Below are 26,446 nucleotides of genomic sequence, written 5' to 3'. Positions count from 1 at the left end.
GCAGACATACATACAAGCATACCATACATACATTGTATAGGCCTGGGGGAGATATCTCACTATTTATTGAATACTGATTGGTTTTTTAATTGTCCTTCCTTCTCTAGTAGCTTAGTATGATCCTTAGTTACTTTTAAAATAGGAAAGTAATTAAATAGTATGTTTTTACCCACAAACACCTGAATCATTTTAATCCTTATCTAGAACTGAACTTTTGTAGCAATGAAAGAAAATTGAGCTACTCGCCTAACCTGTTATCATACTGAACCTTGTGGGTTCAGTACAAAACCTTAAAATGTTATTGTGCCCCTCAGCTGTCTATCATTTGTCCTTTTTGTGGCTATTCAAATAATGTGAGTTACCGTAATCAACTGAAAAAGAATCCAAGCCACATGATCTTTAAGCCACCTCAGTCACATGATTGTCAAGCCACTCCCACCTGGTCAAATGGCCAGCAAGCCACTCCTACCCGGTCACGTGACCATCAAGCCACCCCCACAAAATAAGCCACGCCCTCAGTGTGGCAGTAAAATTTTTGGCAGCCCATCACTGAGTATTAACCATGCGTAATTGACAGACTGGATTTTATCATGGATTTTATCTGTTATTTACTATTTTATCTTGCAACCTTTGGGTTGTATATTTGCTGAGTATGTTTTTGTTTGTTTTGGTCTCTGGACTATGACTGGACTGAATTGAAAATCGAATGGGGTTAACTCACCATATTGCCTTTCTTCAATTCCCTTTGGGTCCCATTAAAAATTAATTTGACCGTTTAATAAACGATCCCAGCAGCATGAAAGACATAATTGCAACCGTGATCATTCTCACTTTCCCAGACTAGAGGTTTCCCCCGGGGCTTTTGTTTATGTATCTCTGCACTTACACGGCGAATTTCCCCTCTAAATTAAGGAAGGGGCAAAGAGGTGCTTTTAATAGCAGCCATCTTTGCTTAAGAGCCCTGCGGCACGCAGAGCCTTCTCTGTGGGCACGCCAGCCAGCGCCCCAGCCCGACTCCACTGCGCACGTACGGTTGCCTCCCACTGGCCAGCTGGTCTCTGTCACGCATGGGTGGGTGGGGGTCCTATGCAGGGGACATGCATGTGAATGCACAGGTAGTCAAATATTAATTACTGAAAACAGTAAAAAAAAATTCCTTTATAAAACCCACTAAACTATCCAATCAAAACAAATATACATACCAAAACACTCACAAGTCGGCTGTGACAAGATGTTAACATTCACGGCCCCCAAGTCTGCCAGTAAAACCAGGTCTTCACAGCCTTTTGGAAGGCCAGTAGAGTGGGAGCAGTACAGACATTGAGGAGGGGGTGAGAGTTGGTTCCATCTGGGGCAGCCACAAAGAAGGCCCTCCCCTGCGGTCTCGCTGACCTGCATTGCTTAGTTGACAGGACCCGGAGGTCTTGATCTTATTGGTTTCTGGGAGATATGCGGCAGGAGACAGGACTACTTCCCTTCTTGGCCTTTCCAACTGAGGGATGGGTGGGATAGAAAAATACCGTGCCATTTTTTCCAAACTGGTCACCATAAATTATTTTCTCCGGCAGGTGGAGAGCCAGTGTCTGGAGGTGATATCTGGAAGCGGATTTACCAGCCTTCCTACATCCAGGAGCAATATGTGCTTACTCACTGCTCAATCAGCACTGACCCTAGCCAAGCCTTATGCCACAGCTCTACCAGCAGCGAGTCCACCGGCTCCAGAGATGTCCCTCCGGAGGAAGGCTCCTGGGCCCAGAACCTTGAAGGCCCCTCCCAGCAAGGACAAAAGAGTGTGTCCCTCTGCAACTCTTCCACTAAATCTGCACCAGTAACCCAAACTGGGGCGACAGCTAAGGTGAGGAACCTCAAAGCTCTTGCCTTCTCTGTTTCTCCAGCGATAATAAGATTGAAAGGGACCTTGAAGGTCTTCTAGTTCAGTGTTTCCTAACCTTGGCAAGTTGAAGATATCTGGACTTCAACTCCCAGAATTCCCCAGCCAGGAATTCCCAATTCTGGGAGTTGAAGTCCAAATATCTTCAACTTGCCAAGGTTGGGAAACACTGAACTAGTTTACCCACCTCAGAAGGATGGAAGGCTGAGTCAACCATGAACCAGTGATGAGATTTGAACTGCTGAACTATAGCTAGCAGTTAGCTGAAGTAGCCTGCAGTGCTGCACTCTAACCACTGCACCACCTCGGCCTTCCCCCACCTTCCGGAAGGCCAAAAATCAGTTGGCCAGCACACACAGACGTGTTGCAGATGACATAGGGCAATGGCTCGTGTGAGCTCAGATATGGCTCTGTCTGCCCATGTGGCTTGTTTGTTTGTTTGTTTGATTGATTGATTGATTGATTGATTGGTTGATTGATTGATTGGATTTGTATGCCGCCCCTCTCCACAGACTCGGGGCGGCTAACAACAATGATAAAAACAGCATGTAGCAATCCAATTAATAAAACAACTAAAAACCCTTATAATAAAACCAAACATACACACAAACATACCATGCATAACTTGTAATGGCCTAGGGGGAAGGAATATCTCAACTCCCCCATGCCTGGCGGCATAAATGAGTGAAGTAGTTTACGAAAGACAGGGAGGATGGGGGTAGTTCTAATCTCTGGGGGGAGTTGGATCCAGAAGGCTGGGGCCGCCACAGAGAAGGCTCTTCCCCTGGGGCCCGCCAAACTCATGTATTACTGATGTATTACTCATGTATTACTGTATTACTCATGTATTACTGAAACCTGGCTGGGCCCAGAGGGAGGTGTTCCTCTCTCTGAAATTTGCCCAGCTGGGTTTCAGATATGGCATCAACCTCGACCCCAGGGAAGGGGGGGAGGAGTGGCTATTATAGCCAGGGAGAGCCTTTGCCTACGTGGACTCATTGCTCCGGAAATTGCGGGTTGCGAGTCACTCTTGATGAGGTTGGACTTAGGGGTTCAGGTGGGCTTATTTCTCACGTACCTGCCTCCCAGCTGCGTGTCAAAAGCCCTGCCTGCGCTACTCGAGGAGGTAGCCGGGTTGGCGGTGGAGTTCCCCAGACTTATTGTCTTGGGGGACTTCAACCTGCCGTCACTCGGCGAAACCTCGGGGTTGGCACAGGAGTTCATGGCCACCATGACAGCCATGGACCTGACTCAAGTAGTACGGGGTCCGACTCATGAGGGGGGGCACGCACCTGACATGGTATTCCTTTCCGAGCAATTGAGCAATGGTCTGAGACTAAGGGGCTTAGAAGCAGTGCCTTTGTCATAGTCAGACCATTTTCTACTACGGCTTGACTTCCTGGCTCCAATCCTTCCCCGCAGGGAGGCGGAACCAATGAAGATGTTCCGCCCCAGACGCCTAATGGATCCAGAGGGTTTCCAGACGGCGCTTGGGGTTATTCCAGAGGCACTCATCCACAGTTCGGCGGAGTCTCTTGCGGAGGCCTGGAATACGGCTGCTGCGGAGGCTCTCGACTGGATTGCGCCTTTGCGACCTCTCCGTGGCGCTAGACCCCGTAGAGCCCCATGGTTCAACGAGGAGCTCCGGGAGTTGAAACGCCAGAAGAGACGTCTAGAGAAGCGATGGAGGAAGAGTAGGTCTGAATCTGATCGAACACTTGTAAGAGCTTTTATTAAGACTTACAAAGTGGCGCTCAAGGCGGCAAGATGCGCGTACCATGCCGCCTTGATTGCATCAGCGGAATCCCGCCCGGCCGCTCTGTTTAGGGTGACCCGCTCCCTTCTTAACCAGGGGGGAGTTGGGGAGCCCTTGCAGAGTAGTGCCGAGGAGTTTAACACGTTTTTCGCTGATAAAGTCGCTCAGATCCGGGCCGACCTCGACTCCAATTGTAAAACAGAGTCGACTGACAACGAGTCAGTCGAGGTGACTGGGGCACGTACTTGTCCACCTGTCTGGGAAGAGTTTGATCTGGTGACACCTGATGAAGTGGACAAGGCCATTGGAGCTGTGAGTTCCGCCACCTGTTTACTGGATCCGTGTCCCTCCTGGTTGGTCTCGGCCAGCAGGGAGGTGACACGGAGCTGGGCCCAGGAGATTACCAACGCTTCCTTGGGGAGGGGAGTTTTTCCATCACTCTATAAAGAAGCGCTTGTGCGCCCCCTCCTCAAGAAGCCTTCCCTGGACCCAGCAGTACTTAACAACTATCGTCCAGTCTCCAACCTTCCCTTCATGGGGAAGGTTGTCGAGAAGGTGGTGGCACTCCAGCTCCAGCGGTCCTTGGAAGAAGCCGATTATCTAGGTCCCCAGCAGTCGGGTTTCAGGCCCGGTTACAGCACGGAAACCGCTTTGGTCGCGTTGATGGATGATCTCTGGCGGGCCCGGGACAGGGGTTTATCCTCTGTCCTGGTGCTCCTCGATCTCTCAGCGGCTTTCGATACCATCGACCATGGTATCCTTCTGCACCGGTTGGAGGGGTTGGGGGTGGGAGGCACTGTGCTTCAGTGGTTCTCCTCCTACCTCTCTGGCCGGTCGCAGTCGGTGTTAGTGGGGGGTCAGAGGTCGACTCCGAGGTCTCTCCCTTGTGGAGTACCCCAGGGGTCGGTCCTCTCCCCCTTGCTATTTAACATCTACATGAAACCGCTGGGTGAGATCATCCAAGGACATGGGGTGAGGTATCATCAATATGCCGATGATACCCAGCTTTACATCTCCACCCCATGCCCAGTCAACGAAGCGGTGGAAGTGATGTGCCGGTGCCTGGAGGCTGTTGGGGCCTGGATGGGTGTCAACAGACTCAAGCTCAACCCGGATAAGACGGAGTGGCTGTGGGTTTTGCCTCCCAAGGACAATCCCATCTGTCCGTCCATTACCCTGGGGGGGGAATCATTGACCCCCTCAGAGAGGGTCCGCAACTTGGGCGTCCTCCTCGATCCACAGCTCACATTAGAGAACCACCTTTCAGCTGTGGCGAGGGGGGCGTTTGCCCAGGTTCGCCTGGTGCACCAGTTGCGGCCCTATCTGGACCGGGACTCATTGCTCAAAGTCACTCATGCCCTCATCACCTCGAGGTTCGACTACTGTAATGCTCTCTACATGGGGCTACCTTTGAAAAGTGTTCGGAAACTTCAGATCGTGCAGAATGCAGCTGCGAGAGCAGTCATGGGCTTACCCAGGTATGCCCATGTTTCACCATCACTCCGCAGTCTGCATTGGCTGCCGATCAGTTTCCGGTCACAATTCAAAGTGTTGGTTATGACCTTTAAAGCCCTTCATGGCACTGGACCAGAATATCTCCAAGACCGCCTTCTGCCGCACGAATCCCAGCGACCGATTCGGTCCCACAGAGTGGGCCTCCTCCGGGTCCCGTCAACTAAACAATGCCGGTTGGCGGGCCCCAGGGGGAGAGCCTTCTCTGTGGCGGCACCAGCCCTCTGGAACCAACTCCCCCCGGTGATCAGAACTGCCTCTACTCTTCCTGCCTTCCGTAAACTCCTCAAAACCCACCTTTGCCGTCAGGCATGGGGAAACTAAACATCTCCCCCTGGGCACGTTGAAGTTATATATGGTATGCCTGTATGTGTGTATGTTAGTATAGGGGATTTTCTTAAATTTATAATATTTTAATTAATTGGATTGTATTGGATTGTTTTTCACTTGTTGTGAGCCGCCCCGAGTCTTCGGAGAGGGGCGGCATACAAATCCAAATAATAAAATAAATAATAAATAAATAAACGGCATTGTTTGGTCGACGGGACCTGGAGAAGGCCAACTCTGTGGGACCTTATTGGTCGCTGGGATTCGTGCGGTAGCAGGTGGTTCCGGAGGTAATCTGGTCCCATGCCATGTAGGACTTTAAAGGTCATGACCAACACTTTGAATTGTGACTGGAAACTGACCGGCAACCAATGCAAGCCACGGAGTGTTGAAGAAACGTGGGCGAATCTTGGAAGCCCCACGACGGCTCTCGCGGCTGCGTTCTGCACGATCTGAAGTTTCCGAACACTTTTCAAAGGTTGCCCCATGTAGAGAGCGTTGCAGTAACCTTGAGGTGATGAGGGCGTGAGCGACTGTGAGCAATGACTCCCTGTCCAAATAGGGCCGCAACTGGTGCACCAGGCAAACCTGGGCAAATGCCCTCCTTGCCCTAGGTTCGCCATCACGGCCCTATGCCAATTCAGACAAACGGTTGTCCAATGTCTTCTTAAAAACCTCAAGATGGGGCAATCACACCTTCTGGAGGCAAGGCGTTCCACGAATTAACTTTTCTGTTAGAAAATTTCTCCTGAGTTCTGGGTTGGTTCCCTCATTGATTAGTTTCCATCCATTGTTCACTCAGCTGTGCAGTTAATTCCTGAAACGCTCTAATTCTTTCTCCAAATTCTGAATTCATTATCCAGCTTCTGTGCTTTATAATGAGGGTGATGATTGCCATTTCTGCTATGACATGATAGCCGTGTTCCAATGTTGGAGGGACGGCCACAAAGAAGGAAGGGTCAACCTAATTTCCAAAGCAGCAGAAAGCTGGACAAGAAGCAATGGATGAAGACCAAGAGAGATCCAAGCTAGAACTAAAGAGAAATTTCCTACCTTTTATAACAATCAGTGGAACAACTTGCCTCTAGAAGTTGTAGATGCTCCAACACTGGAGGTTTCTGAAACGAGATTGGACAATCATTTCTGTGAAATACCCTCATCACCTCGAGGTTCGACTACTGTAATGCTCTCTACATGGGGCTACCTTTGAAAAGTATTCGGAAACTTCAGATCGTGCAGAATGCAGCTGCGAGAGCAATCATGGGCTTTCCCAAATATGCCCATGTTACACCAACACTCAGCAGTCTGCATTGGTTGCCGATCAGTTTCCGGTCACAATTCAAAGTGTTGGTCATGACCTATGAAGCCCTTCATGGCATCGGGCCAGAATATCTCCAAGACCGCCTTCGGCTGCACGAATCCCAGCGACCAGTTAGGTCCCACAAAGTTGGCCTTCTCTGGGTCCTGTCGACTAAACAATGTCAGCTGGCGGGACCCAGGGGAAGAGCCTTCTCTGTGGCGGCCCCAACCCTCTGGAACCAACTTCCTCCCGGAGATTAGAACTGCCCTCACTCTCCTTGCCTTTTGCAAATTCCTTAAAACCCACCTCTGCCATCAGGCATGGTATGTTTGTGTGTATGTCTTGCTTTTTAAATACTGTAAAGGGTTTTTAGAGATTTTTAAATATTAGATTTGTTGTACATTGTTTTTATTATTGTTGTGAGCCGCCCCGAGTCTACGGAGAGGGGCGGCATACAAATCAATCAATCAAAGAAAGAAAGAAAGAAAGAAAGAAAGAAAGAAAGAAAGAAAGAAAGAAAGAAAGAAAGAATGAATGACAGTGATGGCGAACCTTTTTTGTTTCGCGTGCCCAAAGGGGTGTGCGCAGGTGTGCTAGCATGCGTGCACATGTCCACATCCCCTCCCTCCCCCTCTCATGCATGCACAGCCCCTTGCGCTGCCCCCCACACATGCGCACAGGCATTTCTGAAGCCTGATGCATGGAAAAAAATGCCTAAAAGGCAAACCAGAAGTTTGGGAAAATGCACTTCTGGTTTGACATTGTGCAGTTTTTTGCACTAAGGTTGGGGTTCAGGGAAGCTTCCTGAAGCTTCGGAGTGCCATAAACAGCACAACAGGCAAACCATTTTGCTTTTGGTTTGCCAATTTGCTGGTTTTTGCACCCCTGGGCTTCAGGAAGCTTCCCTGATTCTGCCAGAGTGCAAGAAAGCAGCACAACGGCAAACTGGATGTGCGTTTTTCCGAACTTCCAGTTTGCCCTTTGGGCAATTTATTTGCCTCTGGGGTTTCAGAGAATCTTCCTGAAGCCTCCGGAGGGCAAAACAGCCCTTCCCAAGGCCAAAAATCAGCATGCATGTGCTAGAGCTGACCCAGGGCAAAGTCAATGCGTGCCCTCCAATATGGCTCCGTGTGCCACCTACGGCTCACCTGCCATAGGTTCCCCATCACAGATAGAGGATCTCTTGCTTGAGAAGGGACTTAGGGTAGAAGTCCCCTCCAAGGTCCCTTCCAACTCTGTTATTCTGTTGTTATCATTCAATATCATCTTTCAATCAGGGACACCCATGTCCTTCATGGATTTGTACAAGGAACATCATTTGGCTTTCTTACATCGTTTCCAGTTTGGACCTTTCTCTTTTCTTCTCTCAGAAGGTGCCCGTTACCCTGAGCTCTGAAGAGCTGATGCGCAAGAAGAAAGCCCTGGCCAGGACTGCCATGTCTGGACGTAGCTTCTCTTCCCCGCATGGCGATTTGGATGCCCATCGGCTACGCCGAGCCCTGGAGAAAGTATCCCAGAAACCCAATCGGTCTCTGGAAGGGAAGTTGGATGAGATCGGGCCTGAACTACAGAAGATGCCCAAGGCTGCTGCTGATTCCAGTGAGCGAAGGGGACGGAGAAAGTTGATGTAGCTTGGGGACAGGAGAGGAAGATAAGGAGAATAAATAAGAAAGGTTGTCTACGGAGAGGGGCGGCATACAAATCTAATAAATAAATAAATAAATAACTATTTCATCAGCGCGTGCAGCTCCATTTTTGTTACCATGTGCAGTGTGGCATGTACCGGGAAGGAACCCGATACTGCTCGTGACTTGCTGGAACTTTCTGAACCAATAGAAGAGACCAATATATGTACTTTATTTTATTATTATTTATTTATTAATTAGATTTGTATGCCGCCCCTCTCCGCAGACTCGGGGCGGCTTTGGGGTTGAACTGTGGGGTTTCTTGGTGCTCTCTGAGCTTGCAGGCATTTTATCACCCAACTAACAAACATCAGTGCTGGGTACCAACAGAAGAGAATATTTGTAGCTCGGGGTTGAACTCTGGGCTCCTTGCTGAGCTTGGTGGTTTCCTTGTGGATATTTCGTTACCCATTTAAGTAGCATCGTTGCTACTTACTAACAGAGGGAGAATATTTGTAGCTCATTTTATTTATTTGTAGCTTTATTTATTTATTTGTAGCTTTATTTATTTATTTGTAGCTTTATTTATTTATTTGTAGCTTTATTTATTTATTTGTAGCTTTGTTTGTTTGTTTGTTTATTTGTTTGTTTGTTTGTTTGTTTGTTTGTTTGTTCATTCATTCATTCATTCATTTATTTATTTGATTTGTATGCTGCCCCTCTCCGTAGACTTGGGGCGGCTCACAACACAATAAAACAGTTCATAACAAATCTAATAATTTACTATTTAAAATGTTTTTTAAAAAACCCATTATTAAGCAGACATACCTACAAACATACCATACATAAATTGTATAGGCCCGGGGGGAGATATTTCAATTCCCCCATGCCTGACGACAAAGGTGGGTTTTGAGGAGTTTACGAAAGGCAAGGAGGGTAGGGGCAGTTCTAATCTCTGGGGGGAGCTGCTTCCAGAGAGTCGGGGCTACCACAGAGAAGGCTCTTCCCCTGGGGCCCGCCAACCGACATTGTTTAGTTGGGTGGGTGGAACTGTGGGGTCCAAACCCTCTGTGCTTGATTGTTTTCTTGCAGATGTCTTATTGCTCATCTAGGTAATATAATCAGTACTAGCTGGGCAATGAAACCTCTGCAAAAAAAGAAAGAAAAGAAAACCCCACTTTCTGAATCAACATGTAACATCCCCAATGGTTTATTCTTTTCCAGGCAACTTGCTGTCACCTGCCCACCTTGACTGGGACACCCTGTTGGAGCCCTCTTACCTTTTCAGCCCCTCACCAGCCTTGGAGCAAGGAATGCCCGATGGCAACGCCTTGCCTCCCCTCCAGTGCCAGCTGGTGATCCACGCCCTCAGTGCAGGGAAGCCCGTCTCCTGGGAGGTGATTGGCGGCCTGGATTCCTTGTTCCTCCCCAAAGACGGCCTGGGGCGACATGCCCAGGGACAGCAGCAGCAGCAACCAAACCCAGGATTGGAGAAGCTACTTCATCACTTGACCGCTGCCTCCGTTATCCGGGATAATGAGACTGTGGCTCAGAGAGAAGCAGAAGTGGACCACGGTAAGATCCCCTCTTCCTCACGTTTTCCTTGCCTTTAAGTTTGGCCTGCTTGAGCAGGGGGCTGGACTAAATGACCTCCAAGGCAGGGGCAAAATCCAGCAGGTTCTGGATGAACATAAGAAGAGCCATGCTGAATCGGGCCAAAGCCCATCGAGTCTAGCATTCTGTGTCACACAGGGGCCCACCAATTGTCCATGGGGATCTTGAGCAGAAAGAGAAGGCAAGACCCTCCCTTTCCTTTGACCCCCAACAAATGGTACTCAAGGGAATCCTGCCTGCCTCAATAACCACCTATGATACACTTGGCATCCATGAATCTGTCTTGAAGCTATCTAGGCTGATAGCTGTCACAACCTCTTCTGTTATTGCTATCAAGAATGGTTGCATCAGAGTTTCTGAACATAAGAACAGCGATGCTGAATCGGGCCAAAGTCCATCGAGTCCAGCATTCTGTGTCACACAGTGGTCCACCAATTGTCCATGGGGATCTTGAGCAGAAAGAGAAGGCAAGACCCTCCCTTTCCCTTGACCCCTAACAAATGGTACTCAAGGGAACCCTGCCTGCCTCAACCAACATAGAGGCGGCACGTGGACATCCGTTTCAATAACCACCAACACACTTGGCATCCATGAATCTGTTCTAATCCTGCCTTGAAGCAGGCTGAGAGCTGTCACGACCTCTTCTGGAAGGGAATTCCATAAACCAATTACTCTGGGTGAAGAAATATTTCCATTTATTTATTTATTTATTTATTTATTTATTTATCTATCTATCTATCTATCTATCTATCTATCTATCTATCTACCTACCTACCTACCTACCTACCTACCTACTTCTTACTTACTTACTTACTTACTTACTTACTTACTTACTTACTTACTTACTTACTTATTTTGTCCAATACATAATACACATTGAAGAGAAAGATATGTAATAATATAAGTAAAGAAAAGAATAGAAGAAAAGATATAAAAGTATAGGTCAACATATTTGAAAGGAAGAAAAGATATATGAGATAAGGAGAGACAATTGGACAGGGGACAGAAGCCACTTACTGACCTCTAAGGAACCTGGAGAGGTCAATCGTGGATAGTCTAAGGGAAAAATGTTGGGGGTTAGGGGTTGACACTACTGAGTCAGGTAATGAGTTCCACGCTTCGACAACTCGGTTGCTGAAGTCATGTTTTTTACAGTCAAGTGTGGAGCGGTTAATATTAAGTTTGAATCTGTTGCATGCTCTTGTGTTGTTGAAATTGAAGCTGAAATAGTCTTTGACAGGTAGAACGTTGCAGCATATGATCTTGTGAGCAATACTTAGATCGTGTTTTAGGTGACGTAGTTCTAATCTTTCTAGACCTAGGATCGATAGTCTGCTTTCGTAGGGTATTCTGTTTCGAGTGGAGGAGTGAAGGGCTCTTCTGGTGAAGTATCTTTGGACATTTTCAAGGGTGTTGATGTCCGAGATGTGGTATGGGTTCCAGACAGATGAACTGTATTCAAGGATGGGTCTGGCAAAAGTTTTGTAGGCTCTGGTGAGTAGTGTGAGATTGCCAGAGCAGAAGCTGCGTAGGATCAGGTTAACAACTCTAGAAGCCTTTTTGCCAATATTGTTGCAGTGGGCTTTGGCACTTCGATCATTTGATATTAGTATTCCAAGGTCTTTTACTGAGTGGGGGTTGGCTGCGAGATTTTGTTTATTCAAAATCTCTAAATTTTATGTTTATTCAAAATCTATTCAAAATTTTTGTTTATTTTGTCCTCACTTTCTTACCTATGAGCTTTAGGGAGGGCCCCCTCCTCCTAGTATTGTGTGATAGAGAAAAGGATTTTTCTCTATCCACCTTTTCTATCCCATGAACTGCTAGAGGACTAGTAGAGGAAATTTTGAGTAGTTTTGAGTAGTTCGCAAAACCAGCAAACGCCACCTCTGGCTGGCCTCATAGAGTGGTGGGAATGCAGATTTTGCAATATCCTTCCCCTGCCACGCCCACCAAGCCATGCCCGCAGAACCGGTCTTTTGAAAAAATTGGATTTCACCACTGCTCCAAGGTCCCTTCCAGCTCTATTCTGATTGGTTGATTGATTGGCTAACAACAGGTTTGTAAGCAGCTGAGGTTGTACATCAAGGACTTACATGTGGAATCCTTCTCAGGAATTTAGCTGGGCTCTTTTCTTATAGTATGGTTTAGGGATAGCAAACCTATGGCACGGGTGCCACAGGTGGCACGCGGAGTCCTATCTGCTGGCACGTGAACTGTTGCCCTAGCTCAGCTCCAACGTCGTGCATGAGTGTGCCAGCCAGCTGATTTTTGGCTTGTGCAGAGGCTCTGGGAGGGCGTTTTTGACTTCCAGAGAGTCTCCAGGAGGATGGGGGAGGGCATTTTCACCCTCCCCCGACTCCAGGGAAGCCTTTATATGCCGCCCCGTGTTTTCGGAGAGTGGCGGCATATAAATCCAATGAAACTTGAAACTTTGGAGCCTGGGGAGCACGAAACACAAGCCTACTAGGCCCACCAGAATTTGGGAAACAGGCCATTTCCGGCCTCCAGAGGGCCTCCGGGGGAGGGCGCGTGGAAGCTGTTTTCGCCCTCCCCAGGCATTGAACTATGGGTGTGGACACTCACGCATGCGCGATAGCACATGCCCCTGCTCTTTCGGCACCCAAGGAAAAAAGATTTGCCATCACTGGTATAGGTCAAGGGTCAGATCATCTGTAGTTCTCCAAACGTTGCTACTCTCCCCACAGCCTTGGGCAACATGCCCAGTTTAGAAGGATGCTACTTGCTGTACTTCAAGAAGTTCTGGCATCTCGCTAGTTGCCTATTTTGATATAGATCTTCAACATTTCAGCTTTATCTTTTGTAATCTTTAACGTTATTTTGTGGTTTTCCCCATAAAGATTCTGAGTGTTAACGGAGTGGCGCCACAATTCTCTAAAATGCATTAAAGAAACGAATGGCATAATTCTCTCTTTTCCTTTTCCCAGGTTTCTTCCGAAGGTTCCGTCTTAAAGCTGTCCAGTCAAGCAAGGCTTGCAATCTCCCTTCCATGTTTACCTCCACGGTGCCTATAGACTCTTCCACGAAGGAGATGTTGCCTTTAGTACTTCAGGTTCGCAGCACAGGTAGGACAACCTGGATGTGGGAGCATAATTATTCGTCTGATTTCTATATCGTCCATCATATTTGTAGATTCCAGGTGATTTATAAGTCAAACAATATAAGTGCCATTGTTAAAAACAAAGTTAAATACCAAGTCAAAACAGAATTAATAAAAACAATTAAAGAGAGTTAAAAGGCACAGGAAGCACCTTCAATCCACCCAACCATCCTCAGGATTGCATAGCATTCTTACGCCCTCACGCCAATTGGTAGGTCTTGATGGACCTCCACAGAGCTAGGAGAGTGGGGACCTTCCTCTCCTTTGGGTGGGATTGGGGGATGTATAGATGTTCCATATGGAAGGGGTGACAGCAGAGAAGGTTCTCTTCCCAGACCCCTCAGTCGAAATTCTTTAACCAACAAGGCCCATAACGTATTTTCTTTACTTGGCTGAGAAATTCAACTATAAGCATTTAAGCAGAATCCCGAGTATTCATTCATTATACCATGTCCAAATGTTTAAAATTAGATGCACCCTTTCTCTTTTTATCTTTCTTTCTTTCTCTCTCTTTCACTCCCTTTCTCTCTCCCTCTCTCTTTCACTCTCTCTCTCTGTCTCTCTCTCTCTCTTTCATTCCCCCCTCTCTCTGTCTTTCTTTCTTTCTTTCTTTCTTTCTTTCTATCTATCTCTTTCACTCCCTTTCTCTCTCCTTCTCTCTTTCACTCTCTCTCTGTCTGTCTCTCTCTCTTTCATTCCCCCCTCTCTGTGGCTCTTTCTTTCTTTCTTTCTTTCTTTCTTTCTTTCTTTCTCACACACTCTCTTTCTTTCTTGAGATAAAACAATTCCTATTACTGCAATCTAGAATAAAATAAGCTATTTCTCCTAATATTGGTGACACAAACAAGGCCAGAAAGCAAATCAAATGCTTGCAGAATGTTGGTTCCCTTCAGTAATTACAGTTTTTCCCCCTTTTGGTAATTAGTTGCATCATAATTAAACATTTATAAAACACCAACAAATAAATGGAAATAAACCTGATCAGTTCTGCCGGTTCAGTAAGTTTGGACCGTCGGCTTAGCAAATGTATAGATGGGAGATACTTTTTAGAGTTTTTCTTCAAAATGCTAAGCTGGGCTCCCCCCGCCCCCACTATGTTTTTGACTTTCATTTGCTCATTTCATTAAAAAGGCCTTGGTCTTGTGCTTGAGCTTTGGCTCTTGACAATATTTGCTATCTTAGCCTCTGACTGAAGAAGAGGGTTGGTTTTGACATCTAGAACTGTGGGAATAAAAATACTACAAAACCAGTATTGTTCCAGCCCCAACACTGGAAGTTTTAAAGCGGATGTTGGATAACCATCTGTCTGAAGTATAGGGTTTCCTGCCTAAGCAGGGGGTTGGACTAGAAGACCTCCAAGGTCCCTTCCAACTCTGTTGTTGTTGTTGTTGGTGGTGGTGATGGTGTTGGTGTTATTATTATTATTATCATTATTATTAAATGTTCATCACTGAAATGGCAATAGGAGAGCTGGAAATATGTCCATTCACCCTGACTCTGATTTCTCCCAGATGGTGTAAATGGCCATCAGAAGGGATCCCGTTTAGCCAATCAGCGTCAACAGAGCTACTCGCTAAGCCTGGGCCACAGACAGGATTCCCAGGACTTGGATGATGCTCTTGTTCCTGCAGGTACAAATTTCACTTTTTATTATTATTATTTATTAGATTTGTATGCTGCCCCTCTCCGCAGACTTAACTTGTTTGATTTGAAATTGGACCTTCATTACATGGAAAGCACAGTGGCTCAGCGGTTAAAGATGCTGAGCTTGTAAGCTGGAAAGCCGGCAGCCCTCACTCCAGCTCCTGCCAACCTACCGTGTTTCCCCGAAAATAAGACAGCGTCCCAAAGATGTGCTACGTCTTATTTTCAGGGGATGTCTTATTTTTTTCCAATGAATTGTATCCTGTATCCTGCTGCAGCAAAAACGCATCCAAACACGCAGCTGCATGTTGGATGTGTATGGGATGTGTTTTAAATCTGATTGATGCAGCGTTTTGTGATGCAATTTATGGACAGCAGTGTTATATATTTTCTGTTCGGGAATGCTGCGGAATGAAACATCTCCTACGTCTTCCTTTCAGGGGATGCCTTATATTAGGAAATTCTACGAAACCTCTCCCATGTCTTACTTTCGGGGGTGACTTATTTTCGGGGAAACAGGGTAGCAGCTCGAAAGCATGGCAATGCGAGTAGATGAATAGGTACCACTTTGGTGAGAAGGTAACAGCATTCTGTGATGTCCTCTTGACTCCACGGCCATGGAAATGTCTTCGGACAGCACTGCCTTGATGTGGAGATGAGCACTGCCCATGGTGGTGCAGTGGTTAGAATGAAGCATTGCAAACTAACTCTGTCAATTGCCAAGAGTTTGATATGACTGGCTCAAGATTCACTCGGCCTTCCATCCTTCCGAGATCAGTAAAATGAGGACCCAGATTGTTGGGGGCAATATGCTGATTCTATAAAGAGACAGCTATAAAAGCAGTTTGAAGTGGTGTACTGTATAAGTCTAAGTGCCACTGCTACTCTTACTGCTATTGCTACAGTCAAGAGCCACGATGGTGCAATGGTTAGAATGCAGTACTGCAGGCTACTTCTGCTGATCACCAACCACCAGCAGTTTGGCAGATCGAATCTCACCAGGCTCAAGGTTGACTCAGCCTTCCATCTTTCCGAGGTGGGTAAAACAAGGACCCAGATTGTTGGGGACAATATATGCTGACTCTGTAAACCACTTAGAGAGAGCTGTAAAGCCCTGTGAAGTGATATATAAGGGTAAATGCTATTGGTATTGCTAGTCAGCAATGACTAACAGAGTAAAATTCGCAGAAACATCTTTACCTGTGTTACATACGCTAACATGTATGCAATCATGCTTGGTGAAAAAACAAACTAAGGGAGCGCTAATGAAGCTTAACAAATGCAAGTGCTTGTGTTAGATCTTCCTGTTTTGATTTAGCAGGCTGTGGGAACCTGTTCAGTGAATGCACATCAGCAGAGGGAGGGGGCCGCAATCTAGATCAAGTTGCTGGTCAGGGGCTTGCAAAAATGTGCAGAACGTGAGAAGGGATGTGTGGGTCAAGTGTAGCTCTGTTGTTCTGGGTATGATACACTGGGTCATGTGCATATTTTGTAAAACTTATCCCTACTTGGACAGCCAAAGACAAATTCCTTGTGTGTCCAACCCCATTTGGCCAAAGAAGAGTTCTATTCTATTCTATTCCACGGACTCAGCTGTTGTGGCCTAAAGGTGGAGCTCTTGCCTGACAATCAGGAGGTTGTGAGTTCGATCCTAGGTAGAGGCAGATGTTAGACTCTCCTGCTTGGGCAGGGGGTTGGACTAGATGACCTGCAAGGGCCCTTCCAACTCTGTTAATCTGATCTGAATTAGGTGGATGTGCTGGCTTGGTAATGTGGGAGTTACAACCCAACACATTTAGCCATCACGTCTTTTTAAAGGTTGATTTATTTATTAGATTTTATTAGATTTCTATGCCACCCCTCTCCACAGACTCTCCGTAGATTTATTTTTCAGCTTCACTGTGGAATAATAATTCTTTCAGCAGTTTTTCTGCAAGCCCTCCGATCTGTTAAAAATATTCCTTTTCCCCCGCCCTCCCCCAGCAAATCGCTCCGGGGTGCCCATCACCTCTGGCATGATGCCTTCATTAAGTTTTAGAGCCTCCTTCTGCTGTAGCTAAACTCCAAGGAGGAAAAAAAAGTCCGTTTCTATCTTGCTCCTATTTATACTCCCGGGAGCGAGAAATAGCTGTGCTTCCCAGCAACTGCACGTAGCAGCACAAGTGCTGGGAAACAGAGAGTGATTAAAACTGGGAATGCTGGAGCAGGTGAGCAGTTCTGCCGCAATTTGCACAGAAGCCAACCTGCGTGGTAATAACCCTTTCATTATCCGGGCTCTCTGGAACGAGGCAACATGCTGAGTTCGCAAAACCTACTTAAGCCTAAACCACACTGGAAAGCCACTGTTAGCCAGGCTCACATAATCGGCTGTGCCCCAATTGTGTGGCTTGCTGGTCTACATAAATGTTTCTCAATCTTGACCCTGTTGGAAGAAATGTCCATCTGGATTCCGTTCCAAGTGGGAAGAAAGACCCTGGGACCATGGAGACTGTTTAGAAAGATGGTTTAATGATGGACAAGACCATATGGTTTGGAGCTGACTACATGGAGTGGAGAGTGACATATACACTGTTCAAGAAAATAAAGGGAACACTTAAAAAACAGAATATAACTTCAAGTAAATCAAACTTCTATAAAAACAAACTGTTCACCTAAGAAGCAACACTAATTGACAGTCAATTTCACATGCTGTTGTGCAAATGGAATAGTTGTGCAAATGAAATATTCAATGAGTATATTTCATTCATTCAGATCTAGGATGTGTTATTTGAGTGTTCCCTTTATTTTTTTGAGCAGTATATTTATACCCTATTTTGGGCTTTGAACTCCCCCCCCCCCCCCCCGTTCCTGAGTAAGAAATACATTCTGATTGGTTATCAGACTCCCATGGAGCCGTACAGAGGCAACTTTTATGAGTTCTCTTGAATCCCAGGCTTAGTTGAATCTTGCTGGGTGATATACTCTTCCCAGGTGCCATATGGTGAGATGGGCAGAGGACTAATCCTATTACGCCCTGAGGATGAAGGTCTTTTGTGTTGTAGACAAGCTGGCCCGGCCTTTTGTTTTGTAGATAGGATGACACTGTCTTTCTCGGGTCTTTAACAAAGGTGGGGGCTCCTTTCCAAGAGCATGTATCTCCTTATCTCATCCAGGGAGCTATAACATTCTGCCTTTTTAATATCGCCTAGAATATTTCATTTTTCGAGGAGAAGGATGGGTGGTAACTTTCTACAGCCTCCATAAATTGGATGGACTTCAATTCCCAGAATTACTCTGGAAGTCCATGCATCTTCAGAGTCTTTGGAGAGGGGCGGCATACATGGTCCATCTAGTCTGCACTTATACTATTTCCTGTATTTTATCTTAGGATGGATATATGTTTATCCCAGGCATGTTTAAATTCAGTTTGCTGGAAGTTTGCTCCAAGCATCTACTACACTTTCAGTAAAATAATGTTACTTCTGATCTTTCCCCCAACTAACCTCAGATTGTGCCCCCTTGTTCTTGGGTTCACTTTCCTATTGAAAACACTTCCCTCCTGGACCTTATTTAACCCTTTAACATATTTAAATGCTTCGATCCTGTCCCCCCTTTCCCTTCTGTCCTCCAGACTATACAGATGGAGTTCATGAAGTCTTTCCTGATACGTTTTATGCTTAAGACCTTCCACCATTTTTGTAGCCCGTCTTTGGACCCGTTCAATTTTGTCAGTATCTTTTTGTAGGTGAGGTCTCCAGAACTGAACACAGTAAATTTATTTCTAATAAATTGGAACTTTGAGGAACCTCTAGCCTCTGAGCCTTGTTTTCTTTGGGAGTGTTTATTGGAACGCTGACAGTCTAGATATTCCTTGAACTTCCTTTACTTTGATGCTCTTTCACTTCTGATTTCCAGGCATTTCTTCTGATTTTCTCTTGGGCAATGGCCAATTCCAGCTTAATGTCAGTGTTGTCCAAAAGCTTTCCAATAAGAGAATAGGCTGAACGTCTTGAGAACATCCTGTTTTTTGGCAAGGATGCCCACATTTAACACCTGCATCTTTCTTTACTTCCTAGAACAAGAAGTTCCTCCTTCACCAGTCAGTGTTTCTTCAGCCACCCAAGCCAGGCCAAGCTGTCCTAGTGGTAAGTCTTACTCAACCTGGAGTTTGGTAATGCATGTCCAGGGTTATATTCAAGTTTTAAGGTTTGGTGTGAAAAATAATAGAATAGATTTAGAATTAAATTTTTAGAATTAAAATTTTAGAATTATTAGAATACAGTAGTACCTCTAGATACGAGCTGCTCCACATGCGAGTATTCCAAGTTACGAGCCGAGACACGAGCAAAATTTCTGTTCAATACCCGAGCTCAAATTCGGGATATGAGCTGAGCTTCCACTAGGTGGCGCAAGAATTCCTTGCTTCCAGTCTAAAGGCATTCGTTCGAGATGTGAGTTGATCGACATACAAGCTCGGCTCTGGAACGAATTAGACTCGTATGTCGAGGTACCACTGTATTAGAATTGCAGTTTTAGAATTAGAGTTAGAATATTAGAATTAGAATTATAATACTTCATTGGCCAAGTATGATTAGACAAACAAGGACTTTTGTCTCCAGTGCAGAAGCTGTGAGCATACATGCAAAGCAAGAGTAATATATTATATATTGCCTGTATGTATTACTATACAGAGTAATGCATAGTATTAGCATTATTAATTAATTATTTTTATTACACTGTCAACTGTTGCTATGGAAGTTTGCTTTTGTAAAGTTGAAGAAGAGTACAAGGTTGGGTTTCATAATTCCTGCAAAGTCAGGTTTATTTATTTTTTCATTTATACCCCACTTTTATTAATTATTTTTATAAACAACTCAAGGTAGTAGTGTAGGGTTTCCTGCCCGAGGTGGGGGTTGGACTAGAAGACCTCCAAGGTCCCTTCCATCTCTAATTCTATTCCATTCCATTCCAGTATCTATTCTATTCCAATATTCTATTCTCTACTGTACTGTACTGTATTATATTATAATGTAATGATAAACATATACCATATATTCTTCCTTCCTCCCATTTCCCCCACAACAGCCCTGTGAAGTTGGCTGGGCTCAGAGAGAGTGACTGGCCCAAAATCATTTGGTTGCCTTTCATGGCTAAGGCAAAACTAGAATTCACCATCTCCTGGTGATTGGCCCAATGTCACCCAGTAGAGGTTCATGCCTCATGTGCTTTTTCCAAAGATACCTGGACTTCCTTTATTTCTGGGTTTTTTTTCTTGATTTTGCTTCTCACCCAAGAAGGTTCTTAAGTTCTTCACATACAGCCGCGCATTTTGGTTTGGATGTGTAAGCAAGACTAATAAATCACGAAACATCTAGAGACCAAATGGATATGCGCTGCATCTGTTTCCCAGCCAGTCTCTCTCTTTCTCTTTCTCTTTCTCACTACACAGGAGCCAGCTCCAGTCCTTCGCCTGTGTCTGAAGGATCCCTGAAGTCTATTGAGAGCTTCTTAAGCCGCAGGTGACTCTTTCAAAGCTTCCTCTCGCCTCTGGAGAGGACTCATTTGGGTGGGCATGAATGGGGCAAAGAGTTGTTTGGCAGAAAGATCATTCTTTGATTAACATCGAAGCGAAGCGTCCGTCTGCCCATGATTTATTTATTCATTCATTCATTTGTCCAATACACAAATACATAGGAAGAAAGATAGACATGTGATAATATAAATGAGGGTGAGAGTGAACTTAGAGGAGAGGATATATGAAAGGAAGAGAATATATAAGATAGGTGGAAGAAAGGAAAGACAATTGGACAGGGGACGAAAGGCACATCAGTGCACTTATGTACGCCCCTTACTGGCCTTTTAGGAACCTGAAGAGGTCAATCATGGAGAGTCTAAGGGAGAAGTGTTGGGGGTTAATAGTGCGATGGCTTAATAGTGCGAGGGTTATCCTGAAAGTAAGGTTACGAGGCATATAGCTCTCTCAGGGAATGTTCGCGGAGGAAGTTGGTATTACTGTCATGCAGTGGGAGGCCAGCAGAAGAGAATGAGCAGTGCCAGTGGTCAGTAGATCATCGACTGGCGTTGTGGTGAAGGTTAGAGATGAGCGTCCTCATTCAATTTCCCTCCAAGTGTGAAGTGCGCGCTGTAACACACTACCTGAATGCTAAGGGCATGAACGCTGCTGCAATGGGTGCCCAAGATTTGTGCACAATTTTTCTCACCAATGGCTGAGTTTTGAATTTTGGGCTGAAGGAGAATAGGTGTGGCGCCACTGCATTGATTGATGTTTGCTCTCTGGAGTAGGGTGATAAACCCACGTTTCATCTCCTGTCACTGTACAGCTGAGAAAAGCCTTGACTTCAGTCTCGAAATGGTCAAGAAATTATCAGGCGATGTTGTGCGCTTCAGTAAACAACTTGGGCACCCATCGTAGCAGTGTTCATGCCCTTAGCATTCAGGTAGCGTATTACAGTACACACACTTCACACTTGGAGGGAAATGGAATGAGGACGCTCATCTCTACCCTTCACCACAACGCCAGTCAATGATCTACTGACCACTGGCACTGCTTGTTCTCTTCCGCTGGCTTCCAGCAGAACTTCCCCCGCGAACATTCCCCACGAGGACTACGTGCCTTGTAACCTTACTTTCTGGATAACCCTCGTAGTAACTGTGAGAGGGATGTTGGAGTCCTGGTGGACAACCGCTTAAATGAGAGCCAGCCGTGTATGGCAGATGCCAAAAAAGCCAACACAATCATAGGCTGCATCAACAGAGGGATAGAATCAAGATCACATGAAGTAGTAATACTATTTTATAATGTCCTGGTGAGACCATACTCAGGATAGAAGTAGTCTTTGACGTATGACCACAATGGAGTCCAAAATTTCTGTGCCTACATGAAAACATTTGTTAAATGAGTTTGCCCAATTTTATGACATTTCTTGCTATGGTTTTTAAGTGAATCACCGTAGTTAAATTAGTCAAACTGCTATTAAGTGAATTTGGTTCCCCCATTGACTTGGCTGGTCAGAAGGTTCCAAAAGTAGGTCACGTTGACCACAGGACACTACAACCGTCATAAATGTGAGTCCATTGCCAAGCGTCTAAATTTTGATATCGCATGACTGGGGGTGCTACAGTGGCTGTAAGTGTGAAAACTGGCCACCAGTCACTTTTTTCAGTGCCGCTGTAAAACTTCGAACAGTCATTAAATGAATTGTTGTAAGCCGAGGAGCATTTTAGGTCAACTAAGCCACCCAGCAACCTGTGGAAGGTAGCAGGGCTGTGATGAACCTAGTCCTTGTTAGATTGATATTCGTTAGCTAAGGGCCAGGATGGAAATGGCTTTTTTCATTCATCTCCTTTGTTGGCTGCTCACCGTAAGAAAGGGAAGATTGGTTATGACCTCTAAAGCCCTACATGGCAATGGACCAGATTACCTCTGGAACTGCCTGCTACCGCACGAATCCCAGCGACCGATAAGGACCCACAGAGTTGGCCTTCTCCAGGTCCCGTCGACTAAACAATGTCGTTTGGCGGGCCCCAGGGGAAGAGGCTTCTCTGTGGTGGCCCTGGCCCTCTGGAACCAACTCCCCCCGGAGATTAGAACTGCCCCCACCCTCCTTGTCTTTCGTAAACTACTCAAGACTCATTTATACCGCCAGGCATGGGGGAGTTGAAATAGCTCTTCCCCCTAGGCCATTACAAGTTATGCATGGTATGTTTGTGTGTATGTTTGGTTTTATAATAGGGTTTTTAGTTGTTTTTATTACTGGATTGTACATGTTGTGTTTATTATTGTTGTTAGCCGCCCCGAGTCTGCGGAGAGGGGCGGCATACAAATCCAATAAATTATTATTATTAATTATTATTATTATTACATGCCAGTTGGGCAAGAAGGAGGATTACAGTTCAACTGTGGCCTGATCAGACAAGGTTTGTACCCAGACGCAGCTTTTGTCTCTCCAGACTCAGTGGCCAGCGGAGACGCCAAGGCTTAGCTCTACGCCCACAGTGCCTGAGCCCAGAAAGCGAGTTGTCCTCAGGTTGCGACGGGGCCATCCACGACTACCTCCCCCTGGTAAGGCCTCTCTCTCCCCACATCTGCGTGCTTCTTAAAGATGGGAGGGTAAGCCAATAAGGCTCTCCTTTTTTTTTTGCTAATCTTCTGCTTGCAACTCAAAAGTCTTTGCCCTTTTCGCCAAGATGATGAATGTGAACAGTGCTTTGGGATTCCTTATGGGGAGATTGATATCCCACTTCTGACTAGTAGGACTTGAGTGTGGTGCGATTGTGTAGCTTGTCTGTTTTATAATGATAGTGGGTTTTCTCTTCTTCTTCTTCTTCTTCTTCTTCTTCTTCTTCTTCTTCTTCTTCTTCTTCTTCTTCTTATTATTATTATTATTATTATTATTATTATTATTATTAATTAGATTTGTATGCCGCCCCTCTCCGTAGACTTGGGGCGGCTTACAGCAATGATAAAAACAATATATAATGACAAATCTAATAGTTAGAATCTAAAATAACAATAATACATTTAAAAAGTCTAAAAAACAAGAAACCCCAATACTGTATATAAAAACATACATACATATCATACACAAAAAACTACATAGGCAGGGGGAGATGTTTGTCTTTTAACATTAGATTTGTATTGTATTGCTTTTGTTGTTGTGTGCCGCTCCGAGTCCTTGGAGAGGGGCAGCATACAAATCTAATATATTATTATTATTATTATTATTATTATTATTATTATTATTATTATTATTATTATCTTTACTTAGAGTCCAAGCAGGGCAAAATTCAATGAAATTAAACAGGAAGGAAAGCTGAAATGTACCTCTAGTTGTGGGGCTCTTGGTACTGTCTGAACTTGGTTGCTTTCTTGCTGGCGTTTTGTGACTAAACTAGGTAACATCATCAGTGCTAGTAGAGAACATATTCCATTCCCTTCAATCACTGATGCTGTTACCACGTTTGGTCATGGAACATCTTCAAGAAAGCTGTTAATCTCATCATGGAATTTTCTTCCTTTGGTAAATTTATAATGTTGGTTTGTATATACCGTATTTTTTGGAGTATAAGATGCACCTTTCCCCCTGTAAAAGAGGGTGGAAATGTCATTGCGTCTTTTATACCAAATACAGCAATTTTTGCTATCCTTAAGCCCCACCTCTGCATCCCATTTTTGAAAAAAATTGACCATTTTGTTCAGAATACTTTTTTCCTTATTTTCTACCTCTAAAATCTAGGTGCGTCTTATAGTCTAGTGTGTCTCATACTCTGAAAAATATGGTATATATTTAAAAATAATCATACATTACACTGTTTTTACAATGCCTAATTTTATTGATTAAAATGTATACTGTCTAGAGACCTTTCCTGAAGGAGATGGGTGGTTAAGAAGTGTGAGATATAAATAAAACAATCAACCAAGCTCAGAAATCACCAAGGACCCCACAGCTAAGAGCTGGGTGGAGCAGTGGTTAGAGTGCAGCATTGCAAGCTACTTCAGCTAACTGCTAGCTGTAGTTCAGCAGTTCAAATCTCACCAGTGGCTCAAGGTTGACTCATCCTTCCATCCTTTCAAGGTGAATAAAATGAGGACCCAGATTGTTGGGGGCAATATGCATGTTTCTGTAAACCGCTTAGAGAGGGCTGTAAAAGCATTATGAAGCGGTATTCGAGTCTCAATGCTATTGCTATAGTTCAGCCTTGAGATAGTCTCTTCCATCCCTACCTCCCCAGGTGCAGCTGCAGCAGGCCCCAGGCATGTTCCACCTGAGCGAGGCCTTCTCCGAAGCGGTGCAGATCCCCCTGGACCGCTTGTGCCGGGCCTCTCCTTATCCCTCCCACCGGGCCAGCCTGAGCCCTGCCTCCAGCACCTCTCCGTGGGCTCTGATCGCCAAGAACCCCCCAAAGCCACCAGCAAACCAGCCCTCCCCAGAAGCCGAAGAAGAGGGAGTCCGGACAAGCCAGGAGCAGGTGATGGAGCCGGATTCCCCGCACTCACCCAGCACCTGCTCAGACGTCCTGAGCGCTGTGGTGTGGGCCCAGGCAGACAGCGGCAGGGGCTCCGAAACCGACGCCGGCGACCATTCGCCGGACGCTTCGGAAGCCAGCCTCAGCCTGCAGGAGGCAGGGTTGGAAGCGGAGGAGGGCGATTTGGAGAGCGCCAGCTGGGCCACGGCCGTGGCGTTGGCGTGGCTCGAGCATCGCAGCGCCGGCTTTTTCACGGAGTGGGAGCTGCTGGCGGCGAAAGCAGATTCCTGGCTGCGGGGTCAGCGGCTGCCCGACGGCCTGGACGTGGCCGCCCTGAAAGGAGCCGCCCGCCAGCTTTTCCTGCTGCTCCGCCACTGGGACGAGAACATCAAGCTGAACATGTTGTGCTACAATCCGAATAACGTGTGACGGTCACTTTCGCGAGGCCAATAAAGGGGAATGGATTCCGGCGTCTCTTATCACTGCGGTGGTTCTTTCACAGGGTGGGAATGAAATAATGATTTTGCTGATGGTGGAGAGAGAGACTCCAGAAACACTCAAGCCCCATCTGGTGTGCCCGCTTTTACTAAAGGTGTATCATCAAGGTAACAGGTAGTCCTCAGCTTATGACGATTGAGCCCAACGTTTCTGTTGCTAACTGAAACATTGGTGAAGTGGGTTTCCCCCTATTTTGCTCTCAAGGCGAATCACTACAGGCATTAAATTAGTAACATGGGTGTTAAGTGAATCTGGGCTCTTCCCCTCCACGACCAAGCCAGTAGGAAAAGTGCGGCCCTTCACTGCACTGTGCCCATTTATGACAACAAAAGCCTTCGGTTTTTGAAACTGATTTAAGACCTAGTCAGTTTCAGGCAGCCTCTCCAGCTGGCCAAAGGTTTCTAAAAGTTCAGCTCAACTTGCTTTTAGCATTTTTTTTAGGGAAATTCTCAGCTGGGGAGAAAAGCAGATCAGGAACAACTCTTTGTGAGGGGACAAAAAAGGAGGGGAAGGGTGGGGAAACGGCTCATGTCCTGCACGAGAGACCTTTTACATGAGATGGCAGCAAGTAGCAGTTTTTGCAGTCTCTTCCCTCTGACTTGTACTCATTTAGTGACCTTTTCACTTAACGACCAAGCCTGACTCGTCAGTTTCCATTGTCCTTGGGCTGTTCAGACATGGGACTTTGCACGCTAGGAAAAAGCTCTAGCCATGTTTCATACTTCTACACACACTGGGACTTTTCAAGTCACTCCAGCGCTTTTTCTGTAGCCCCACCCTGAACATCTTGTCAACTTCTGAATATAGGCAGTCCTCGACTTACAACAGTTCATTCAGTGACTGTTCCGTTACAATCGCATTTTAAAAAAAAAGCTTTTCACACTTACAATTGCAGCATCCTCATGGCACAAGAGACTCAAATTCATGACGGTTGCAGCGTCCTGGGGACACCCGATCTCCTTTTATGACCTCCTTACAAGACGAATCGATGGGGGAAAATGCTGCTTCACTTAACAAGCATTAGAATAGAATAGAATTCTTTATTGGCCAAGTGTGATTGGACACACAAGGAATTTGTCTTGGTGTTAGTAACCATGTTACTAACTTAACGACTACAGTGGCAAGAGAGGTCATAAAGTGAAGCAAAGGTCACTTAACAAATGTGTCTCTTTGGGCCCCATTGTCATAAGTT

At 45.7% G+C, this 26,446-nt stretch overlaps 1 protein-coding gene across 5 annotated transcripts in view; it reads left to right on the top strand.

Annotated features, from left to right (window-relative positions):
• The window catches only part of VWA5B2 (von Willebrand factor A domain containing 5B2), a 67,356-nt gene extending 42,121 nt beyond the window's left edge, over window positions 1-25,235 (top strand). For 3 of the 5 annotated variants that reach the window (XM_070753757.1, XM_070753754.1, XM_070753752.1), the window contains 9 exons: window positions 1,569-1,855; window positions 8,157-8,385; window positions 9,636-9,986; window positions 12,974-13,111; window positions 14,658-14,777; window positions 18,846-18,914; window positions 20,219-20,288; window positions 22,660-22,852; window positions 24,523-25,235. In XM_070753757.1, coding sequence (XP_070609858.1) covers window positions 1,569-1,855; window positions 8,157-8,385; window positions 9,636-9,986; window positions 12,974-13,111; window positions 14,658-14,777; window positions 18,846-18,914; window positions 20,219-20,288; window positions 22,660-22,852; window positions 24,523-25,185 — 2,120 coding nt within the window. In that variant the 3' untranslated portion in view covers window positions 25,186-25,235. The remainder of the gene's footprint in view (window positions 1-1,568; window positions 1,856-8,156; window positions 8,386-9,635; window positions 9,987-12,973; window positions 13,112-14,657; window positions 14,778-18,845; window positions 18,915-20,218; window positions 20,289-22,659; window positions 22,853-24,522) is intronic. The other 2 variants (XM_070753756.1, XM_070753755.1) reach the window with 1 other exon arrangement.
• Window positions 25,236-26,446: the final 1,211 nt, after the last annotated feature.

Source organism: Erythrolamprus reginae, chromosome 5, assembly GCF_031021105.1.
Source record: "Erythrolamprus reginae isolate rEryReg1 chromosome 5, rEryReg1.hap1, whole genome shotgun sequence".
Classification (NCBI taxonomy): Eukaryota; Metazoa; Chordata; class Lepidosauria; order Squamata; family Dipsadidae; genus Erythrolamprus; species Erythrolamprus reginae.
Note: the sequence above shows the minus strand (reverse complement) of the source record. Positions and strands in the feature narration are given on the sequence as shown.